Genomic DNA, 18,991 nt, shown 5'->3' on the forward strand with positions numbered 1-18,991 from the left:
CTTTTGAGTCTGGTCTGTGAGATTAATGTATCTCGTTCATCTACCAATAGCTTGTCCCTTTTGATTTTTTTCCAAATATATTTTCCATACTTTTTTTTAAAGATTTATTTATTTGAAAGACAGAGTTACAGAGAGGTAGAACCAGAGACAGAGAGAAGTCTTCCATCTGCTGGTTCACTCCCCAGATGACCGCAATGGCCAGAGCTGAGCCAATCCAAAGCCAGGAGCCAGGAGCTTCTTCTAGGTCTCCCACATGGGTACAGGGGCCCAGGGACTTGGGCCATCTTCCACTGCTTTCCCAGGCCATAGCAGAGAGCTGGATTGGAAGTGGAGCAGCCAGGACTCGAACCAGCGCCCATATGGGATGCCAGAGCTACAGGCTGGGGCTTTAACCCACTATGCCACAGTGCCGGCTGCATCCCTTTTGATTAGTGTGTAGTATCCCACTATATTCAAAGAAATTTGGCACACCATGCCTCCCGGGAAGGACCCCACAACCTGATTGCTGGCAGGCAGTGGGAGCCCCAGGCACTTTTCCCCACCCTCACTCCCTGAAAAGGACCCTGTAATTGCTAATCAGGTAAATAGCTCCCCAGCGTGACCCAGGCCCATTAGGACCACCTGGGAAGCTATCCTAGCTACGTGACCTTCAAGCTGATTGGAGAAGCAGAGCGGCGCCAATATCAGTTCTACCCTATAGAATTAGTGTTGCTCTGAATTAGTTACGCCCCTTCTGCCTTTTTTGGGGGGAGGGGGGCCAGGCAGAGTTAGTGAGAGAGACAGAGAGAAAGGTCTTCCTTCCATTGGTTCACTCCCCTAATAGCCGGCGCTGTGCCACTGATCCGAAGCCAGGAGCCGGGTACCTCCTCCCGGTCTCCCATGAGGGTGCAGGGACCCAAGCACTTGGGCCATCCTCCACTGCCCTCCCGGGCCACAGCAGAGAGCTGGACTGGAAGAGGAGCAACCAGGACAGAATCCGGCGCCCCAACCAGGACTAGAACCTGGGGTGCCGGCGCCGCAGGTGGAGGATTAGCCAAGTGAGCCACAGCGCCTGCCCTGCCTGCCCTTTAAAAAGTGTATGTGGTTGTTAATAAAATGGACATGTTCACTAGAACTTGTCTCTGGTGCTTCTTGCAGAAGAATGTAGTCACTCCACCATCCCAGCAGTTTGTGGGCCTCACGGGTCGAGCTCAAAGGTAAATCTGACAAAAGATGTGAAAGGTCTGTACACTGATAACTACAAAATATGACTGAGAGAAATTAAACACCTAAATAATGGGAGAGATATTCCTTGTGCACGGGGTCAGATATGTGTCAGACATATTGTCAGAATGTCAGTTTGCCCCAGTTTGGCCTACAATGCAATTATGATCACAGTAAAAATCGCAAAGCTTTTGTAGAAAGCAAAAAGCTGATTCTGAAACTCTAGAAACATAAAGGGACACAGAATAGCCAAATGACTTTGATAAAGAATGAAGCTGGGCTGGCCATGGCAGCCATTAGGGGAGTGAACCAACGGAAGGAAGACCTCTCTCTGTCTCTCTCTCACTGTCTATAACTCTGTCTCTCTCTCTCACTGTCTAACTCTGCCTGGCAAAAATAAAAAAAAATAATAATAAAAAGAATGAAGCTGAATGGGCTGGCACAGTGGTGCAGTGGGTTAATGCCCTGGCCTGAAGCATTAGCTTCCCATATGGGCACCGGTTCGAGACCCGGCTGCTCCACTTCCGATCCAGCTCTCTGCTATGGCCTGGGATGGCAGTACAGGATGGCCCAAGTCCTTGGGCCCCTGCATCCACATGGGATTCCCAGAAGAAGCTCTGGATCCTGGCTTCAGATCGGCGCAGCTCTGGCCATTGTGGCCAATTGGGGAGTGAACCATCGGATGGAGGACCTCTCTCTCTGCCTTTCCTCTCTCTGTATAACTCTGACTTTCAAATAAATAAATAAATATTTTTTAAAAAAGAATGAAGCTGAAGTACTAACACAATCTGATTTTAAGAATTATAATAAAGTTACAGTCAACAGTATGGTATTGGCAGTATTGGCATACAGACAAACAGATAAATGGGAGAGTTGAGTCCAGAAATACAGGCACACATATGTGGACAAGCGAGTTTTGATGAAGGTGCACAGGCAATTTAGCAGATAAAAAGTCGTCTTCAAAAAATGCTAGAGCCATTGCATATGCATACAAAAATAAATTTTGACTCATACCTTATGCCACATATATACATTAACTAAAAAATGAGAAGCATTTGGTGCAACAGTTAAGATATCACTTAGGATGCCATATGAGAGTGGCTCGGTTTGAGTTCCAGCTGACTCCGATTCCAGCTTCCAGATAATGCACAAACAGGGAGGCAGCAGGTGACGGCTCAAGCACCTGGGCCCCTGCCACCTATATGGGAGACCTGGATTCAGCCTGGCCTAAACCTGGCTGCTGTGGCATTTTGGGAGTGGAGCAGCAGACAGGAGATTGAATCTGTCTGCCTTTCAAGTGAATAATTTTTTAAAGTCAATGAATGGGTGAATGGATAAATATTGGTAGATCCATCCATAAAAGAGAATACAACTTAGCTGTAAAACAGAATAAAAGTTTGGGGGTAGGAGGGCGGGTATGGGGGGAAGAATTGCTATAATCCAAAAGTTGTGCCTATGAAATTTTTATTTGTCAAATAAAAGCTTTCTATTAAAAAAGTTCATAAAAAAACATGGAATGAACTGCTGATACACACAACTTGGATGAATTCCCAATTGTTCCTTTAATCCCATTTATTAAGCAGCATTAAAGAATCAAGATGGGGAAAAAAAAAAGAGTACCTACTGAATGGTTGTTTATATAAAATTCTATGAAATGCAGATTTATCTTCAGCAATAGAGAGCATGTCAGTATCAGTGGTTGCCTGGGAACAGGAGAGGGAGATGTGAGAGGTGGTGGGCAGGGCAAGAGGATACATTTCATTACTTTGTGATGATGGTTTTAGATATATAGGTATGCTTACCTGCTTTAAACATGTGCTAGTTTACTGTATGTCAATTACACTCTAATTAAACAGGTTTGTGTTTGTTCAAGTAAGAACAGGTTCATTATCTTGCAATCGGCAGATTCTCTCTGCTTTTACTGATTATGTTTAGATGAACTTAAACACTAAAATTAATATGCAATCTATGCAAGGAATTGCACAACGTAACAAAAGGCAAGTTACCTACTTTCTTTAGGAGACATCCAGTTTAGATTAAAAATCTTTTTCTGGCCGGCGCCGCGGCTCACTAGGCTAATCCTCCACCTAGGGGCGCCGGCACACCGGTTTCTAGTCCCAGTCAGGGCGCCGGATTCTTTCCCGGTTGCTCCTCTTCCAGGCCAGCTCTCTGCTGTGGCCTGGGAAGGCAGTGGAGGATGGCCCAAGTGCTTGGGCCCTGCACCCCATGGGAGACCAGGAGAAGCACCTGGCTCCTGCCTTCAGATCAGCGCGGTGCACCGGCCGCAGCGCACCGGCCGTGGCGGCCATTGGAGGGTGAACCAACGTAAAAAAGGAAGACCTTTCTGTCTCTCTCTCTCACTGTCCACTCTGCCTGTCAAAAAAAAAAAAAAAAAAAAAAAAAAAAAAAAAAGTGGACTCACGTAACTGATATAATAAGATTTTCATGTCTCAAAACAAAGGCCTAGAAACAACTTAAATGCAAGTGATGACTTCTTAAAGGCTGTTCTTAAGCTTCCTGTTTCCTGGTTATAACTGAATAAAATCTAAAATATAGAGTCAAAACTTCTTAAGTCTTGTATTTTACACTTACGCAATGACAAACTGAAAATAATTTCTCTCCTTTATTTTACTCTTAGGATAAATTTTACATTTAAAGAGGTGAAGCTACCTCAGTGACTGAAAACATATAGGAAAGTGTTAAGGGCAAGAGGTGTTGGGACACCGAATAAAGGCTATGGGACCTGTGGGTGACACCAGCCACCACGAAGTGGAGGTAGGAATTAGAAAAAGAGAGATAAAGAGGGGATATTGAGCACATCGAACAGTCTCCAGGTTGCTACAGAGAGTTCTAGAACTGGCGTGTGGTTTTTGAGAGGGGGAAAAAAGCCTTGGAAAGGCCTGGTAGGGAAGGTGATGGGGAATTCTTGGAGAAGAGAATGGCAAGCCACAGAGAAGGCCCAGCAAGGCTGGGAAACTCATCTTCCTTTTCCTGGCGAATCAGTCAAGGTACACCGTTTTCTCCAGTAACACTGGAATAAAAAGGGTTCTGAGAAGGAATGGTAGGCAGCAGTGACAAGACTGAGCAAGCCAGGTGAAGCTGAAGAGGGCTGCTCCAAGGACAGGGTTTTGTTCATGAAAAGGAAAAAAAAAAAAAAGTCCACTTTTGCAAAGATCATCTAAAATCTTACACTGTCCTGTAACAAAAAGCCTTCTATGTTCCCTTCCTCTTCCACACCAAATCAAACGAAGCATTTTTGTCTCAGGCTCTGTGCTGGTATCTTTGCAGTCGCACTGGGCTTCCTCTCAAAGACACTGTTAAGTCACTGCGTCTGTACCAGTTTCCTGGACACCAGTGTGTGTCAACAGCTTCCTTTCGTTTACATTTAGCCTAGTAGACTGCTAGCCACATCCCACAGTTCTGACCTCCTGCTCTGTCTCCTTTCTAGCGAGATGCTGTGTCCTTTGCCAGGGTAAAATTTCACAAGTACTGAGAGTTAATGCAAGAATTTCGCGTTACCTTCTTTGTCCCACATCACTCATCAGCCTACTGCCAAGCTCCACCCCTCCACCTCACCCTGCATTGTAGCCCCCCCACCCCCAGATGCTTTGTGTAGGATCCTGAGCCACTTGTTAAAGTCAAGCTCCTGCCTCTCTGCCCCCCACCCCAACACGACACTCACCCTGGATTTCTTCTCCCTCTGTCTTCCTGCCACCACCACCACCACCAAGGAAGCTGCTCTGTGTTCACTTTGCTCCCACTGTACAGTCTCTCAACGATGGGTTTCTAGTAAGTTTCTACTGGGGTTTGGCAGCTTCTTTTTAGTGTCCGCTATAGGCCAAATATTAAGCAAAATAAGTCCTGTGTCTTTCTCCAGGGAGGGGAACACTGAGTGTACACAGGAATGCACGAGACTAGGAGGTAGCCAGACCCAAAATTCCACAGAAAATACTAACAGTTTCAACTCAGCCTTCAATTTTTTTTCCAATCCCAAAGAACTGCTGAAAACAGGGGACCCTATCCAGATCTTTCTTAAGTACATGTTGTGTTCTGCTGAGTGGAGAGGAGTGAGACAGCAGAAGAGAGCATTTAATGATTCCCACATAGGGCAGGCTCAAAGGCCCAAGGTTGGAGAGAACCTAGAGACAACTCTTAACACCATGGTTTGGGGACCCACTCCCTCACACAGGAATGTGTCACTCTGTTCATTCATGCCTTTATTGGTGACAGCAATGGGCAAGAACAATGCCAGGCATAGCAGATACCCCAGCCCAGCACCTGGGGTGCCAGGCAGGCCCTGCAGGGCCATCAGCACATCCTGCCCAAGATCCAGGCTACCCAGGCCAGGTCCCAGAATGGGCAGCAGGCCGTCTGTCCAATTTGTGTGCTTGGATCAGTTTGTCTGAGTGTCTGAGCCGCGGCCTGCAGGGCACCCCCATCCTCGGCACCTGGTAGGGGCTGCTGGAAGCACAGCGTGGCATCCCGCGGTGGACCACTGGGCCCCGCTGCCGACCACGGGGGCCAGGGACTTGCGATGGCAGGAGGCCAGGCACAAAGTTCACTCCAGGGCAACATCCTACAAAAGAACCAGTCACTCTTAGAGTGGGCTTTGGGCCAGGGGGAAGCACAGCTCTGTTTTCAGGCAACTCTGGTCCTCCTGGGTAAGTTTCTCTGGGCTTCAGCTTCCCCATCCGCAAAACGGGGGATACCATTTCCCCGACTTCCAGACTGGGAGACTATGACGAGTAACAACCTGATTAGTTAGTCTCCAAAGCCGGTCCACATCGGGGACTTCTGCAACCACACCCAATTCTGGGGCACAAGGGGTTACCCAACTCTCCTCAGTTCATCTGGGCAGTAGGCTGGGTGGGAGGTGCAAGGGGGGTCTGGGAGAGGTGTGTGGGGGGCAGCTGCGGAGACACCTACCTAAGTGGGGTGCCATCGAGAAGTCCTCCATTGGTTTAAAATTGAAGAATTCATGGGGTGGGAAGGTCTGGCCGGGGAAAAGGGGGACATCCTGGGGCAGGGGTGGGAACACGGGAGGCAGCAAGGGCTGAGGGAGGGAGTAGGGGAAAGGTAAGGGAGGAGGTAAAGGAGAGGGCAGGGGTAGGGGCAAGGCCAGCTGCTCCCCGAAGCCTGGGGGCTGCTTATGGCTCCCCTGGAACGGATGATCCGTCTCTGGCCAGTCCTCAATCCACGGGTCTAGGAATGGGATGGTTGTTTTAGGTAGGCCTGGGCAGCCAGGCTGCCCTGAACTCTGGCCATCCACACTTCCGCAGCTCACTTCTGTCTCTCAGAGAACTGGGCCAACAGGCCGGAACGCCCAGAACCTTCTCCTGCCCTCTCATTCCAGGCCAAGCCCCAGGTGTGCTGCTTTTTCCTGCCCTTCAGATCTACCTTTGCTCTGACCTTACACTCTCCCCCCAGAGTTCCTGCCGGGATCGGCCCAGTTCTATTACGTCTTCAGATCTGTTTTTCTACCAGGCTCCCCACCACAGACCGGTAAATAAGCCAAACAAAAAGATCCTGCCACTCCCTTCTCCCACTAATCCCCTTTTCCCTCCAAACTTCCACAAGGAACCTTTGGCCCAAATTTTCCCACTCCCTCATCAGCCTCTTGTAAGCTTTTCCCACATTCTCAACACTTGTCCTACCAATTGTCACTGCTCACCAACCACGTTCACAGGCCCCTTTCTTCCCACGTCACCAGACATCACAACAGCCTATGTCTCCCTGAAGGGACTCTGCCTGCCTCTGTCTCCGCCGTAGCAGCTCTTCCTTCTGACCCCGTGTGAGCGCTGTCTGCTCTCTGTCACCATTCACGCTGAGGCCCTCTGCTTCTGCCTCTCTTGGGTGCCACTGACTACCACACAGATCTGCTCTAATCAATCTCACCAAGTCAGCCTTCCACCCCAAATCAATCCTTCCTCAATTTCCGTAGCTCCAAGGAGATTTAGAAGGCCTGGGCCACCATCAATCAGCCTTATAATCTTTAACAATCCCTCTCTTTGCTGGGGACCAATTCTCTCATCTAAACAAAATAAGGAAAGTGGAGCATTATAGAATCAAAATCCTGATTCACCTCCCTGACACTCCAACTCCTGGCCGCCAAGTCCTACAAGATTGCTGGTTCCTCTGGGCCCCCATACCCTCTATGTCGTACTGATGCTTCCAATTCAGCACACTTTACCCCAGAGGCACCGCATGCATAGCACCAGTGCCAGACACTGGAGCCAAAAGGGCTGAGCCATCAACAAGGCAGGGAACCTGCCCTCTGGGGACGTGAACACAGGGGAGCAGCAGACAGCGGAACCACCAGCCATGATGTGCCCTTTGTGAGCATACATGGACTGGGAGGCAGAGGAGACAAACATGACATGATGGGGAGCAGTACCTCCAAACAAGCAGGAGGAGTGGGGCCCTCAGAGGCTGCCTCCAATGACTCCAAGATTGGGCAGAGGGGAGCTGCACCTGTCACGACCAGTGACATGGGGACTCTGAGACTTAACTGAGGAGCTTTTAGGATGCTGTCTGTTGAGCTTGCCCAAATGAAACTACCCTTCCAAAGCACCCCGGGATACACTACATCTCTGCTCAATAAGCTTCCAGCTGACCATGCTCCACCCCCATCTCCCAGCTGATGGGCTTCCTTCCTTCTGCCACACTGCCGGGGCTGCCCTGCTCCCCACACACACGCGCCAAGTCTAACTAGGAATATCCCCACTTCCTGTTCATCCCTGCTGCCACTATACGTGGTCACTCACGTGCACAGAGGAGACTACAGGGCCAGGTCATACAGAACTTGCATTTGGACTAAAATATTGTTGCTGTGATCCAACCATCCCCAGGGGATAAGGAAGGGGCACCCAGGAGTCACCACCGTTCTGAAAGGGACCCCAACTCTCCTTGACTCCCTTTGCCCCGTGATGTTTCTGAGCCCTGTGCTCTGAGGGCCCGTGCAGCATCACTACCCTCTCCTCTAGGGGTAGGACTCACCGGGGGGACTGTCACGCTTGGGCAGCTCCACGCCCCAGGCATCAGCCACATGGGTCAGAAGCAGGTGTGAGAGGTGGCGGTGTGCATGCTGGTCCCAGTGGACACCATCTCGATGACGGTGTCGTACGGCATGCCGGAAATGAAAGTGGAGGTCTAGGACGTCGAAACAGTGGTCTCCAGCCAGTGTCGCGCTGTAGAAGTTCCCTTCAACCACGTCCCGCCGCAGAGAGCCAGCCAGGGGCTGGAGCTAGGTGTGAAAGCACAGCCTCTAAGAGCCACAGGATGCAGCAAGGTTGGGAAGGATTGTCTTCCATCTACCAGCTCTCTGCACCATCCCCCCATCCGAAGGGGCCCTAGTCACTTGCCTCTGGCAGGAGGAAACCCCCAGTGACACGCTCCCCCAGGGGCATTGCCATGTTCCACACCAGCAGGCAGGAGTCAGGCAACACCTGGTCCATGCGCACAAATACTCGCTCCAGGTTTTCCCGGTAGCTCTCCATGGAGCAGCGGCCATATCTGTTGGGTTATGCATAGGATGGGCATGAATGTGGGGTGCACGGCCTCTAAGCTGTACCTCCACCCTCAACCAGTGCCTCCCCTTCCCCACCCCAACCTGGAGAGATCCCAGAGGCAGGAGTTGATGATGACCAGGTCCGGAGCAGGCCCGTAGGTCAGCTCCTCCAAGACGTCCTCGAGGTACTCGGAGTAAACGCGAGTGAGGAAGTAGAAGCGCACAAGGTGGTGGCCAGAACCCGAGCAGAACTGGCGGACCTCACGGTACTGCGTCCCGTTGTGCAGCTCGCCTAGCTGGCCCCCAGCGACCAGCTGGTCCTGTTCAAAGCTCAGCTCCCCCTGCCCCCCGCCCCCCAGTCAGACCCATGCCAGGGAGGAAGATCCTGCCAGGCTGGGGTCTGCACCCACCCACCACTGGCATCACTACTAGTCTTCCCTCACCTTGGCTTTCAGCTGGGCAGCTGTGAGCAGTGAGTCTTTCTGCAGCAGAAGCACCAGGTCCTTGTACACAGCCCGCTGGACTGTGGGGAGACAGAGACCCCAAGGCTGAAGCAGACCTCACCCCGTCCCAGCCCCTCACAAGTCCAGGCCTCCCTGCTTCCCAGGACTGGCCTGCCCAACACCAGCGCTGTGTAGTGTTGCCTCTGAGGCAGGAGACATGATGAGGTTTGAGTCTAGGCACTGGGCGAGCCTTGTGGCTTACTGGGTTAAGGATGGAGACCTGCTCTTGCTCCTAATCCAGCCGCCTGATAATGAACCTAGCAAATGGCAGTTGATGACCCATGTAGTTGGGTCCCTACCACCCACATGGGAGACCTAGTTGGAGATCCTGGCTTCTGGCTTCAGCCTGGGTATTTAGCGAATGGGCAAGCAAATGGAAAATCTCTCCTCCTACTTCCCTCCCTCTCTCCCCTTCCCTCAGTCTGCTTTTCAGATAAATCTTTCAGAAGGGGAGGGGGGCAGCTCTGTTCCTTCTAGCTGTGTCCCTCTGGGCCCATTCCAATCATCTGGCAGAAGCTGGCCAGTTCTCCAGGGAGGCACAAAACACAAAGCACCGCTCCCACTGAGGGAAATTAGGGGGGACTGTCAGGGGCTGAACAGTGCCCAAGCTACATCTGCCGGGATACCTGCGGAAGGTGTGTGGGAATAAAAAGACCGGAAAAATCTAATGGACTAGAACCGTCCAGAGGGTGGAAGGGGTCTGAAACAGAGTCTAAGGCTGGGCACATACAGAACAGGATACAGCTGCACAACTGGGAGAGTCGCCCTAGAGGGGCACTCACTGGAGTCCCCCAAGATGACCACGAACTTGTTGTGTAGTAGCTGTTGCACTTCCGAGGCCTGGAAGTGGACCATGGCGCTTCGCGACAGGCGGCGCGCCTCCTTGTTCTTCAGACAGAAGACCATGCCGCCACCAGCGACAGCGACGAGCTACGGAAAAAAGCCACTAAGCTGCGCGATGGCGGGGACTTTCGCAGTTCGGCCCCAGGGCCTACCTCCATAAAAATGAGACCCACGCCAGCCCCCTGCGGGGCTGTTCAGAGCTCCAGCAGGAGGCGGCGGCTGAAGGGGACCCATGGTGGCGCCGTCTCCGGTCACGCTTGGCACTAAAGCTAAGGGGTCAACGGGGCCGCGGGCCTCCAGGGCACTGAGGTGCTTCCCGCGCGGCGCCGCCCTGCGCCCAGCCACGTGCCCGCCGCCGGCCCGCGCATGCGCGCGCTCCCGCTCGCGCCAATTACCGAGTATCGGGGCTCTGCGCCGTTCAGTCGCTAGCAGGGTAGGCCGGGGCGCCGCGCGCCTTGCCTGCAGCGGGCTCCTGGCCAACCCTCATGTTCCCGTACCCTAGGAGGCCAGTCGGTTCTGCAAAGCCCCCGCCCGCAGAGCCCGTGCGTCCCGGCTGGCCGTCGGCGCGCAGCCCGGGACCTGGCGCTCTCCATGCGTGCGTCGCGGTGGACCCGACGGCGCCTCGGGCCTCGGCGCCCGAAACGGCGATGCTCACAGCGCCCACTTCCGGTCACCCATGTCCTGTCCTGCGCGACCCCCCCGACGCCCAAGGGGAGGGCAAGGCGGCGGGGGTGGCCACCGCGCGGGGCGGGAGCCAGGGCCGGACCCACCCGGGCGCGGGGGGGTGGGGCGCGGTAGCGGCCAAGTGCGGCTGCCCACAGTGGTGATGGCCGCGATGGTGGCCTCGGCACGTGACCCAGACGGGCGGAAGCGGAAGTGCCGGTCTGGGGCCCGCACCGGTGGATGTCTCCTTAGCGCTTCTTAGCCACCGCCTGCACCAGCCATGGACTGCTACACGGCGAACTGGAACCCACTCGGGGACTCTGCCTTTTACCGGTGAGACGCCCCGCCCACGGCCCGGCTTACCCCGTTTGCCCGCCTGCTGGAGTCTCCGGGGCGGAGCCGCCGGCGCTGTCACTTAACGCTCGGCGGCCTGGGGCAGGGAGCCGGGCTCTCCCTTGCTCCAGAGAAGGAAACTGAGGCAAGCACAGTGGTCACCCGGAAGCCCAGGCCTGTGAGCCTGCGGAGGGGTGCTCGGATCACGTTGCGGGAGGCCGCCCGCGGGTGAGAGAGAGTGCCCAGTCTCCTGCGGCGAGTGGTGCTGAACGCAGACCCTCGGGGCGCTCCGAGGGGGGCGGGGTCGCACGGCGGGCGGGGTAACGGTGCTGACCAGGGCAGGGAGAAGGGGGCGAGTTGTCCGCGAGTCTCGCAGCAGCCGTCACGGGAATTGGAGGGTCCCAAACCACGGATCCTTCTGAAGTGTTACCCGACCACATCATGACTCTGATTAGGACTTTTCAATGGCTTCCCTTCCTTGTAGGCTAGAAAACAAACTCCCTGAGGAACATTTATCCATCAGTCGGCCTCTGTGTATCTCTGCAACCTCATTCGCCTTTCTCCTACCCAAATCTGTGTATTAGCTGCTCAGAGTAACAGGGCTGCGGCACAGCGTGAGGTTTCATGGGCCCCTGGGTTTGCACCAGCCTGTAGTTCCTTCGGCAGGCACTGACAGTTCCCATTTTCTCTCACGGAAGAGTTCTTGCTCATCTTCAGGACTTAGTTCCAGGGTTCTTCCCAGGACCTTCCTTGACCTTCCCCAAGTAGAATCCTGGGGGCTCCAAAAGACCCAGTGCTGAGGTCTGTTACCTATATGCAGCGGGGTAATATTTGCATAGGTTTCTCCTGCTAACCCATGCCCCTTGAAGGCTGAGGGCACCTTTACCTCCGAAACTCATTTTTAAGAGCACCTGCTCTGTAATAGTTGCCCAGTAGTTTTTGAAAAGTATTGTATTCATTGCAACCAAAGATCACAGAGAGGTTACTTCGGGGTCTTTGTGCTAATGAAGCTGTATCCTAGTCTCATTCATTTCTTAACACTTTTAAATGCAATGTTTGATATACTCCTCAGAGGGACAAAAACCTTGTGGTAATTTTTAGCAGTCTTTTGTGTGTGTTGTTTGTTTATAATTCTCTCTTAGAAATATGCCTATGCCATATGAAAAAATTGCAAAAACCCTAGTTAAAAGTCGGTTAGGAAACAACTTCCCACATATCAGTGATGAAGGGATAGGAACTGACAAAGGTAGTGTGTCAATTGGTGTTTGCACACCAGCTAGCTGACACAGCATTTACTTTTTAAAATATTGATTTTAATTTGGTTACTTTCAAAAATACGTGTTGCCTACCCAGGTGTATTAAAAATCAGAGTACTGAAGGCAGTGACCACACTACTGCAGAGCTACTGCTTGTCATATCAAGTCTTAGCTTTGCTGATGTACCAGCAAAGTTTTGAAAGAACAGAAGTGCTGAGAGCAAGCCATAGAAAAGACCTGAATGGCAAACCTACGCTCACCTATGCTGTCCTCCTAGCAAGGAGTAGGGATCTTAAGTCCTGCTGCAGAGGAAACCTATGCTGAAAGTTGGCAACAGATACTGAGCATTTCTTATGTACTAGACACTGTGCTAAGGACTTTATGGCTATTAACTTGCTGAGGTCTCGCAACTCTATGGGCATAATTAGCCTCATCTAATTGATGAGGAAGCTGAGACACAAAGGAGAGACCAGGCCACACACAGCTAGGATGTGATAGAGCCAGGATTCGAACCCAGACAGTCCTGTAGGATTGTTTTGTTTTGTTTTGTTTTGTTTTTGACAGGCAGAGTTAGACAGTGGGGGAGAGAGAGAGAGAGAAAGGTCTTCCTTCTGTTGGTTCACCCCTCAAATGGCCACCACAGGCGGCGCTGCACCGATCCGAAGCCAGGAGCCAGGTGCTTCTCCTGGTCTCCCATGCGGGTGCAGGACCCAAGCACTTGGGCCATCCTCCGCTGCCTTCCCGGGCCACAGCAGAGAGCTGGACTGGAAGAGGAGCAACCGGGACAGAACCAGCGTCCCAACCAGGACTAGAACTCGGGGTACTGGCGCCACAGGCGGAGGATTAGCCTAGTGAACTGCGGTACCAGCCTTTGTTTTGTTTTTTAACAGAAATATGTAAGAACATATTCTAGCTGCTCCATCAGAGTGGAAATGCTTTAAGGGTAGGTGTTTGGTTTTGTTCCTGTGTGTGCATAGCCTTGTGCATAGCCAGGGCTTAGTCCATGTTCATGTAAGTGACTGGATGATAAAAGAGGTGGCAGATGTTGATGTCGAGGCCTGCCTGCGGGACAGGGATCTTTTGCATTGGAAGCAGTGTTGTGGAGAACTCACTGAATTTGGAAAGCAGAGATGCAGTGGTGACCAGTTCTTATGGGTCTCCATTTTTATCCTAAGAATGCAATTTAGGCTAATCCCGTTAGTTAATTTGGCCCAACCCTTAACAGACACAGACCCTGCCTACCCTGATAAAGCTTAAAGCCAGCAGGTGAGACAGTTGACAACCAGTATTTGTTGGATCATAACCACTATGAAGGAAAGATACAGGAACACACAGCCTAAGAGAACATACAGCACTGAGGGGTCAGAGGTAGAGAAGGCTTTCAGAAAAAATTTTAAAAAATGATAATTCCCCATCCAGGGGATGAGTAGACTTGGGTGCAGGGAGTGGGATGGAGAACATAGACAAAGGTCCTGAGGCAGGAAGGATGGTGGCATTCCCAGGGACGAAAGAGAGCCGTTGTAGCTAGAAAGCCTAAGACAGCAGGGGCAGGACAGGAGATGAGGCTGCAGCCCTTCTTGTGAGGTCATACCCTTCGGGGCCTGCAGGCCACCTTTATCTGACCAACACAGGAAACCTAAATTAAAGGGTCTTCAAAGGTTGGGGTCATTGAATTTGCAGGGCAGGGGAGCAGTGTTTTAAGTTCCTTCCAGAGGCAGTAGGGGGAGCAAATGAGAAGGAGCAAGCAAGGGAGACTGATAGGAGCCTGGTGGGACAGAGCAGGAAGAGTTTGAGGGTGGTGAGCACTGAGATGGTGATGGCGGAGACCGAGAGAAGGGGGCGAAATGGAAGGAGGTTGGGTTACTGCACTTGGTGGGGAGGAGGAAGAGCAGAGAATCAAGGAGGACTTGGGTTTTTGACTTAAAATCATGAGAAAGGAAGAGCGAATCTTGGGGAGGCAGGACCTTGGTTTTGAACACACTGAGTGTCACTTTAGAAATGTCTTTATGGTAGATGAGAGTAAGGATACGTTATATATTCCTGAAAATACTTTTAGATTATTCTAATACTTACATGTTTACTTTATTTTGCTTTTTTGCATATGTAAGTGTGAACTTTCTAAAAATTGTGGTTAAATATACATATTGTAAATTAGACCATCTTCATCATTTTGACTGTGTAGTTTAATGGTGTTAAGTATATTCACAGTAGTGTACCACAGTCTCAAACCTTTTCATCTTGCAAAACTGAAACTCTGCACTTAGTGAACAGTAACTAGCCCTTCCCCTCTCTACCAGCACCTGGCACCCACCATTCCATTTTACATCTATGAATTTGATGACTCCAGGTACGTCACATAAGTGGAATCATACAGTTTTCGTCTTTTTGTGACTGGCTTATGTCACTTAGCACAGTGTCTTCATGGGTCATCCATGTTGTAGCACATGTTGGAATGTCCTCCCTTTTCAAGGCTGAATCATATTCCATTCATCTGAGTACTACCTTATGCTTAACCTTTCACCTGTCAGTGGACTCCTGGCTGTTGTGAACGATGCTGCTGTGAGCACGGGGGTGCAGAAGCCTCTCTAGGGCTCGGCTGTCCATCCTTCCGAGTGCATTCCCAGAAATGGAATTGCTGGATCCTGGTATGCTTAATTTTTTGAGGACTGCCATACTGTCTTCCATAGCAGATGCTGCACCTGTTTACATTCCTAGCAGCAATTCCCAAGAGTTCTTTGGTAGTGTTTGTTTTTGAGACAGGTCTCTCTTTTGGGCATGGGGGTTTTGCCACTGCTGGGTTATAACCAGAGGCTAGACCTGATGTGCCTCTTGCCAGTGGCCTGCTGCCCGAGCTGTTTTCACACGAGGGCTCTTCTCACACCCTGATGGGCCGCGCTTCTCCAGCAGGAATGCCCCTGGGATTTCTTCTCTGTTTCCTGCAGGGGGCTGGCACGGAGGCCATCAGAAGGCCTCCGCTTAGTGATTTCTGGGTGTTAGCACCCAGGGTCCATGACTGCGGCTGTGGGGAGTTCCACTCTGGGACCAGGGGGTGGAGGGGAAAGATGTAGCTGGCCTCTCTGTGTGTGGGTGTGGCTTTTCTGAGAGGCTAAGTCTGACTGCAAGCTCCTGTCAACGCAGGTACCCCGATCCCTCCTGATAGTCTTGTCCTTAAGCTTCACAGCGCCCTCCTCTGTGAGGCCACACACAGAACCCCGTCCACGTATGGAGTTCCCTCCCCGACCTGCCTGGAGGACAGCCACAGTCAGCACTTCCGTTTTCCCTTGCCTCTTCCCTACCAGCCTTCCTCCTTTGTCCTGCCTGGTCTGGCACAGTTTCCTTGCACCGTCTCTGTGCCTGTACCCAGGCTGCTGCGTGCTGCCAGGAGGGTCACAGAGCAGGCAGGTTGGGAGTACCACAGAGCCACAGCCGCCAACCCCAGCTGGGCTCCCACAGTCCCACTGTGTGGAATCTCTCAGCACGCGGCTGTACTTTTTAAACATTACGTAAAGGAACAGTTGTGAACAATGAAAACATTTTAGAAATTCTGAAAATTGAAGCTTCCTTGCTGCTAAACCCCCCAGCATCTGACTTCAGCCATGCTTCCTAGAGACCTGGAAACCATCCCATGGCTGCCTGGGCTTCCCCTGGCAGACCCTCCTGCTGTGTTTTCTGCCTCCATGCAGCCACGGCCCTGATTCCCTCCATCTCTGGAGGCACGTGCCAGTGCCCAGACCCTCCTCAGCCACACGGTTTCTCCAGCTCTTGTGCAGGACCCTCTGGCTGCACACAGGTTCCTGGGCCAGGCCCCCATTATGTCTGGGGTGAGTCTTGGGAATTCCATGTATAATTTAACATGCATCCATGTGTGTCTGTTTGCTGTGGGAACATGTCAAGAGCACTGCCCCATGTTATTTTCCACCATTTGCCATATTTGCCCCCAAGTGCAGGGATGGAAATTTCAGACACATACACAAGGTTCTCACCGGTCCTTCTTCCTCACCCCGTCTCTCCCCAGCCTCCAACTAAGAGAATGAAGCTCCCCCTCGTCTATACTTGTTGCATTTTCTCTCTTCCCACTGACATCCTACCTCAGTCTAACCACGCTGTTCACAGTGACATCCTGTCACTGCAGTGGACACACCACAGGCCTTATCTGAGCCTGGCTCCCTGGAACACTGGCCAGAATGGACCCACAGTCACCGGGTAACCAGGAAGCAGCTCTCCTGGGCACAGATGAGGCAGTTGTGAGCTGCTGCTGATGGTCAGGTGTGTGGACCTGCCACCAAATGGGAGCAGTAGTGTGAACAGTGTCTGTGTGGAGAAGGCTGCAGAGCAGTGGCCACCTGCCCGAGCCCAGGCTGGGAGGCCAGCAAGGGACTGTGTGTTCTGGGTGCACAGTTACGACAGAGCACTTCCCCTCACGCTGCTGACCATGCAGCTGCCCAGCGGCAGAAGGGTCTCTTTCTCCTGCACTGTCCTACAGCGCCCTCTGCTGAGAAAGCTCAACCCACTCACTTCTGGGCTCCTAGCGAAGGGTGCGTTTGCAGCCGAGGCAACACGTTGATAGCTGAAGCTATCTACCCTATGGCTACTCAGCTACCACAGACACTTCTCCATACATTTTTTTTAACTTCTTCACGGCACAGCAACTCTGTTCCTGCCTAACAGGATACTGCCATTCTTACAAGAAAAGAACTCGTGCCTCAAAGGAGAAGAAATACAAACTTAGTCTTTTTCCATCACTGCATTAATTACCCCGCACAATGAGTCACGGTCCCAGTAAAATCCAACTTGGAAAGTTATCTTCCAATAATTTACATATAAAATTAAAATGGGTGGGAAAGAGACAATAATGGCTAGCATGAACATAAAAACGCATGCATGTGACCTGCGTGTAGCAGACATAGAGGAAATACTCAAGGTGACTACAGTCTTCATTTCTATGGTTGATCACCAGGTCATAGGTGGTACTTTCAGCTTCCCTTCAACTTCCCATCCTATATATCTCTGCCCTCAGTTAGCTCTTCCACTGCTGTGGTTTTGTTAGCTAGTGGGTGACCAAAGCCTTCATTATTCTGTTGTTCTGCTTTTTTTTTTTTTTTTTTTTTTTTTTTGGCTGTTGAAATTTTTCACTGGGCTTTGCTTTTGGGCATGGAAATACTCAGAGATGCCCTCAGAGGATTTCTTGGGTTCCAGACACAGCCTTTACCTCCATAAGGTGGCAGCAGTTCTATTTCCCCATTGTAATCAACCAGTAGATTGGCCCCATTTTTGTGTGTGTGTGTGTGTGTCATGATAATTATTTTATAAAGTCTCATCAGTTGCGTATTTCTCTCCCTCTCTCCTGAGCACAAAGCAGGTGCAGCAGCACAGCCCTCGCACCAGCACCCTACTTCCCGACACAACACCCACACCCGCACAGGGAGATTGGCCCCATTTTGTAAGCCTCTTGGTTCAGTGGCATAAGGAGCCCAAAATGGCAAAGAAGCACTCTCATGTTCCAGTTCAATAATTCCATTGTTATACCTCCTGTAGAAGGCTTTTTCTCCTTGAGGTCTAAGCTCTTCAAGATGACAGATCTCAAAGTTACTGGGACTGGAAGTGACATTTTGATGAGATGGTTACTAGGTGGAATAGTGAAAGGAGCCACTCCCTCCTCTTGATTCTAGGTCCTGTATATTCTAACCGGAAGAGACAATATAATGGCCTCTGTAAGAACAGCCCCATCCTTTGAAGGATGTTGTCTCCCAACCGGCTGGTAGTTTTAGGTTAGCCACTCATGGGTGTTGGGTTGTATGGCAAGGCCAGTTGATTCTATGGCCCTAAGCTCACAGCAGCAGTTTCTTTGCTATGACATGAAGTTGTTGATTGGATTTAGTACTTTGCATAGTGCCGTGATGGTAGATAAAGCATTCTGTAAATCCACAGATGGTGGGTGCTGGCAGACACATTACAGGCAGGAAAGACAAATTCGCATCCAGATTATTTATCTGATCCAATGAGGACAAATCTCTGCGCCCTGCAGAACGGAAGAGGCCCGATGTAATCAACTTGCAGGCTGGCCCCCCGGGAATGGTGCCATATTGAAGCCATGTGTTAGTCTCTGCTGTTGACAGATGAAGCAGTTGGCAGTGTTAGCTAGGCCAGCCTTGGACAGGGAGGCTTCCAAGACCTCGACAGCAAAGGAGGTGACCCTAAGGTTTTCAAGCAGAGGAAGGCTGGTCTCCTCAGAGACAAGGCTGCTGCTTCCACTGAAAAGAGGCTCAGAATGGCTTGCAGTCTAAAACCAGTTTCATCTACATCTAATTAGATCTCCCCCTGCCAAGTTTCAGGATCCCATTGTTTCCTGATCAGTACCTTACTAATCTTTTACATGAAAAATTGCATGTTAGAGAATTCAGCTGTTGTAGTTCAGCAACCCGCACAGTCAAATTTTGTGTTTGATTTTCAGCAATAGCAGCTGTGTGACTATGAGAACTAAGAGATTCTCTTAGGGACATTATAGGAGTTTTTTTTGCTCCTCAGACCATGGCTTGAGCTGAAAGTTAATGGACCTGAGATTGTTTTAAGCACTTGAGATTGTTTTAGGCATTGTGGTGCAGGGGTTAAACCACTGCTTGGGACCCCTGCATCCCATATAGAGTGCTGGTTAGAGTCCCAGCTACTCCACTTCCAAATCAGCT

General features: G+C 51.2%; 2 protein-coding genes across 7 annotated transcripts in view; one reads left to right on the top strand and one right to left on the bottom strand.

The window, feature by feature from the left end:
* Positions 1 to 5,405: 5,405 nt before the first annotated feature.
* PCED1A (PC-esterase domain containing 1A) lies at positions 5,406 to 11,224 on the bottom strand. Of its 4 annotated transcripts, none has more exons than XM_008256238.4 (8): positions 11,083 to 11,224; positions 9,996 to 10,143; positions 9,154 to 9,233; positions 8,813 to 9,051; positions 8,565 to 8,715; positions 8,200 to 8,446; positions 6,130 to 6,405; positions 5,406 to 5,779 (listed from the first exon to the last, which is right to left on the bottom strand). In XM_008256238.4, the coding sequence occupies exons 2-8, from the start codon at positions 10,117 to 10,119 to the stop codon at positions 5,538 to 5,540; spliced, it is 1,359 nt and encodes a 452-aa protein (XP_008254460.1). In that variant the 5' UTR covers positions 10,120 to 10,143; positions 11,083 to 11,224; the 3' UTR covers positions 5,406 to 5,537. The 4 variants fall into 4 exon arrangements, with proteins under 4 accessions (XP_008254460.1, XP_017197219.1, XP_002710958.2 ...); XM_017341730.3 differs by lacking the exon at positions 11,083 to 11,224 and adding an exon at positions 10,452 to 10,894; XM_002710912.5 differs by lacking the exon at positions 11,083 to 11,224 and adding an exon at positions 10,209 to 10,418.
* The window catches only part of VPS16 (VPS16 core subunit of CORVET and HOPS complexes), a 21,091-nt gene continuing 12,963 nt past the window's right edge, over positions 10,864 to 18,991 (top strand). The window contains exon 1 of one of the 3 annotated variants that reach the window (XM_002710879.5): positions 10,864 to 11,052. In XM_002710879.5, the coding sequence (XP_002710925.4) occupies positions 11,000 to 11,052 (53 nt within the window). In that variant the 5' untranslated portion in view covers positions 10,864 to 10,999. The remainder of the gene's footprint in view (positions 11,053 to 18,991) is intronic. The other 2 variants (XM_051845209.2, XM_070052006.1) reach the window with 2 other exon arrangements.

This window comes from Oryctolagus cuniculus, chromosome 11 (assembly GCF_964237555.1).
Source record: "Oryctolagus cuniculus chromosome 11, mOryCun1.1, whole genome shotgun sequence".
Taxonomy (NCBI): domain Eukaryota; kingdom Metazoa; phylum Chordata; class Mammalia; order Lagomorpha; family Leporidae; genus Oryctolagus; species Oryctolagus cuniculus.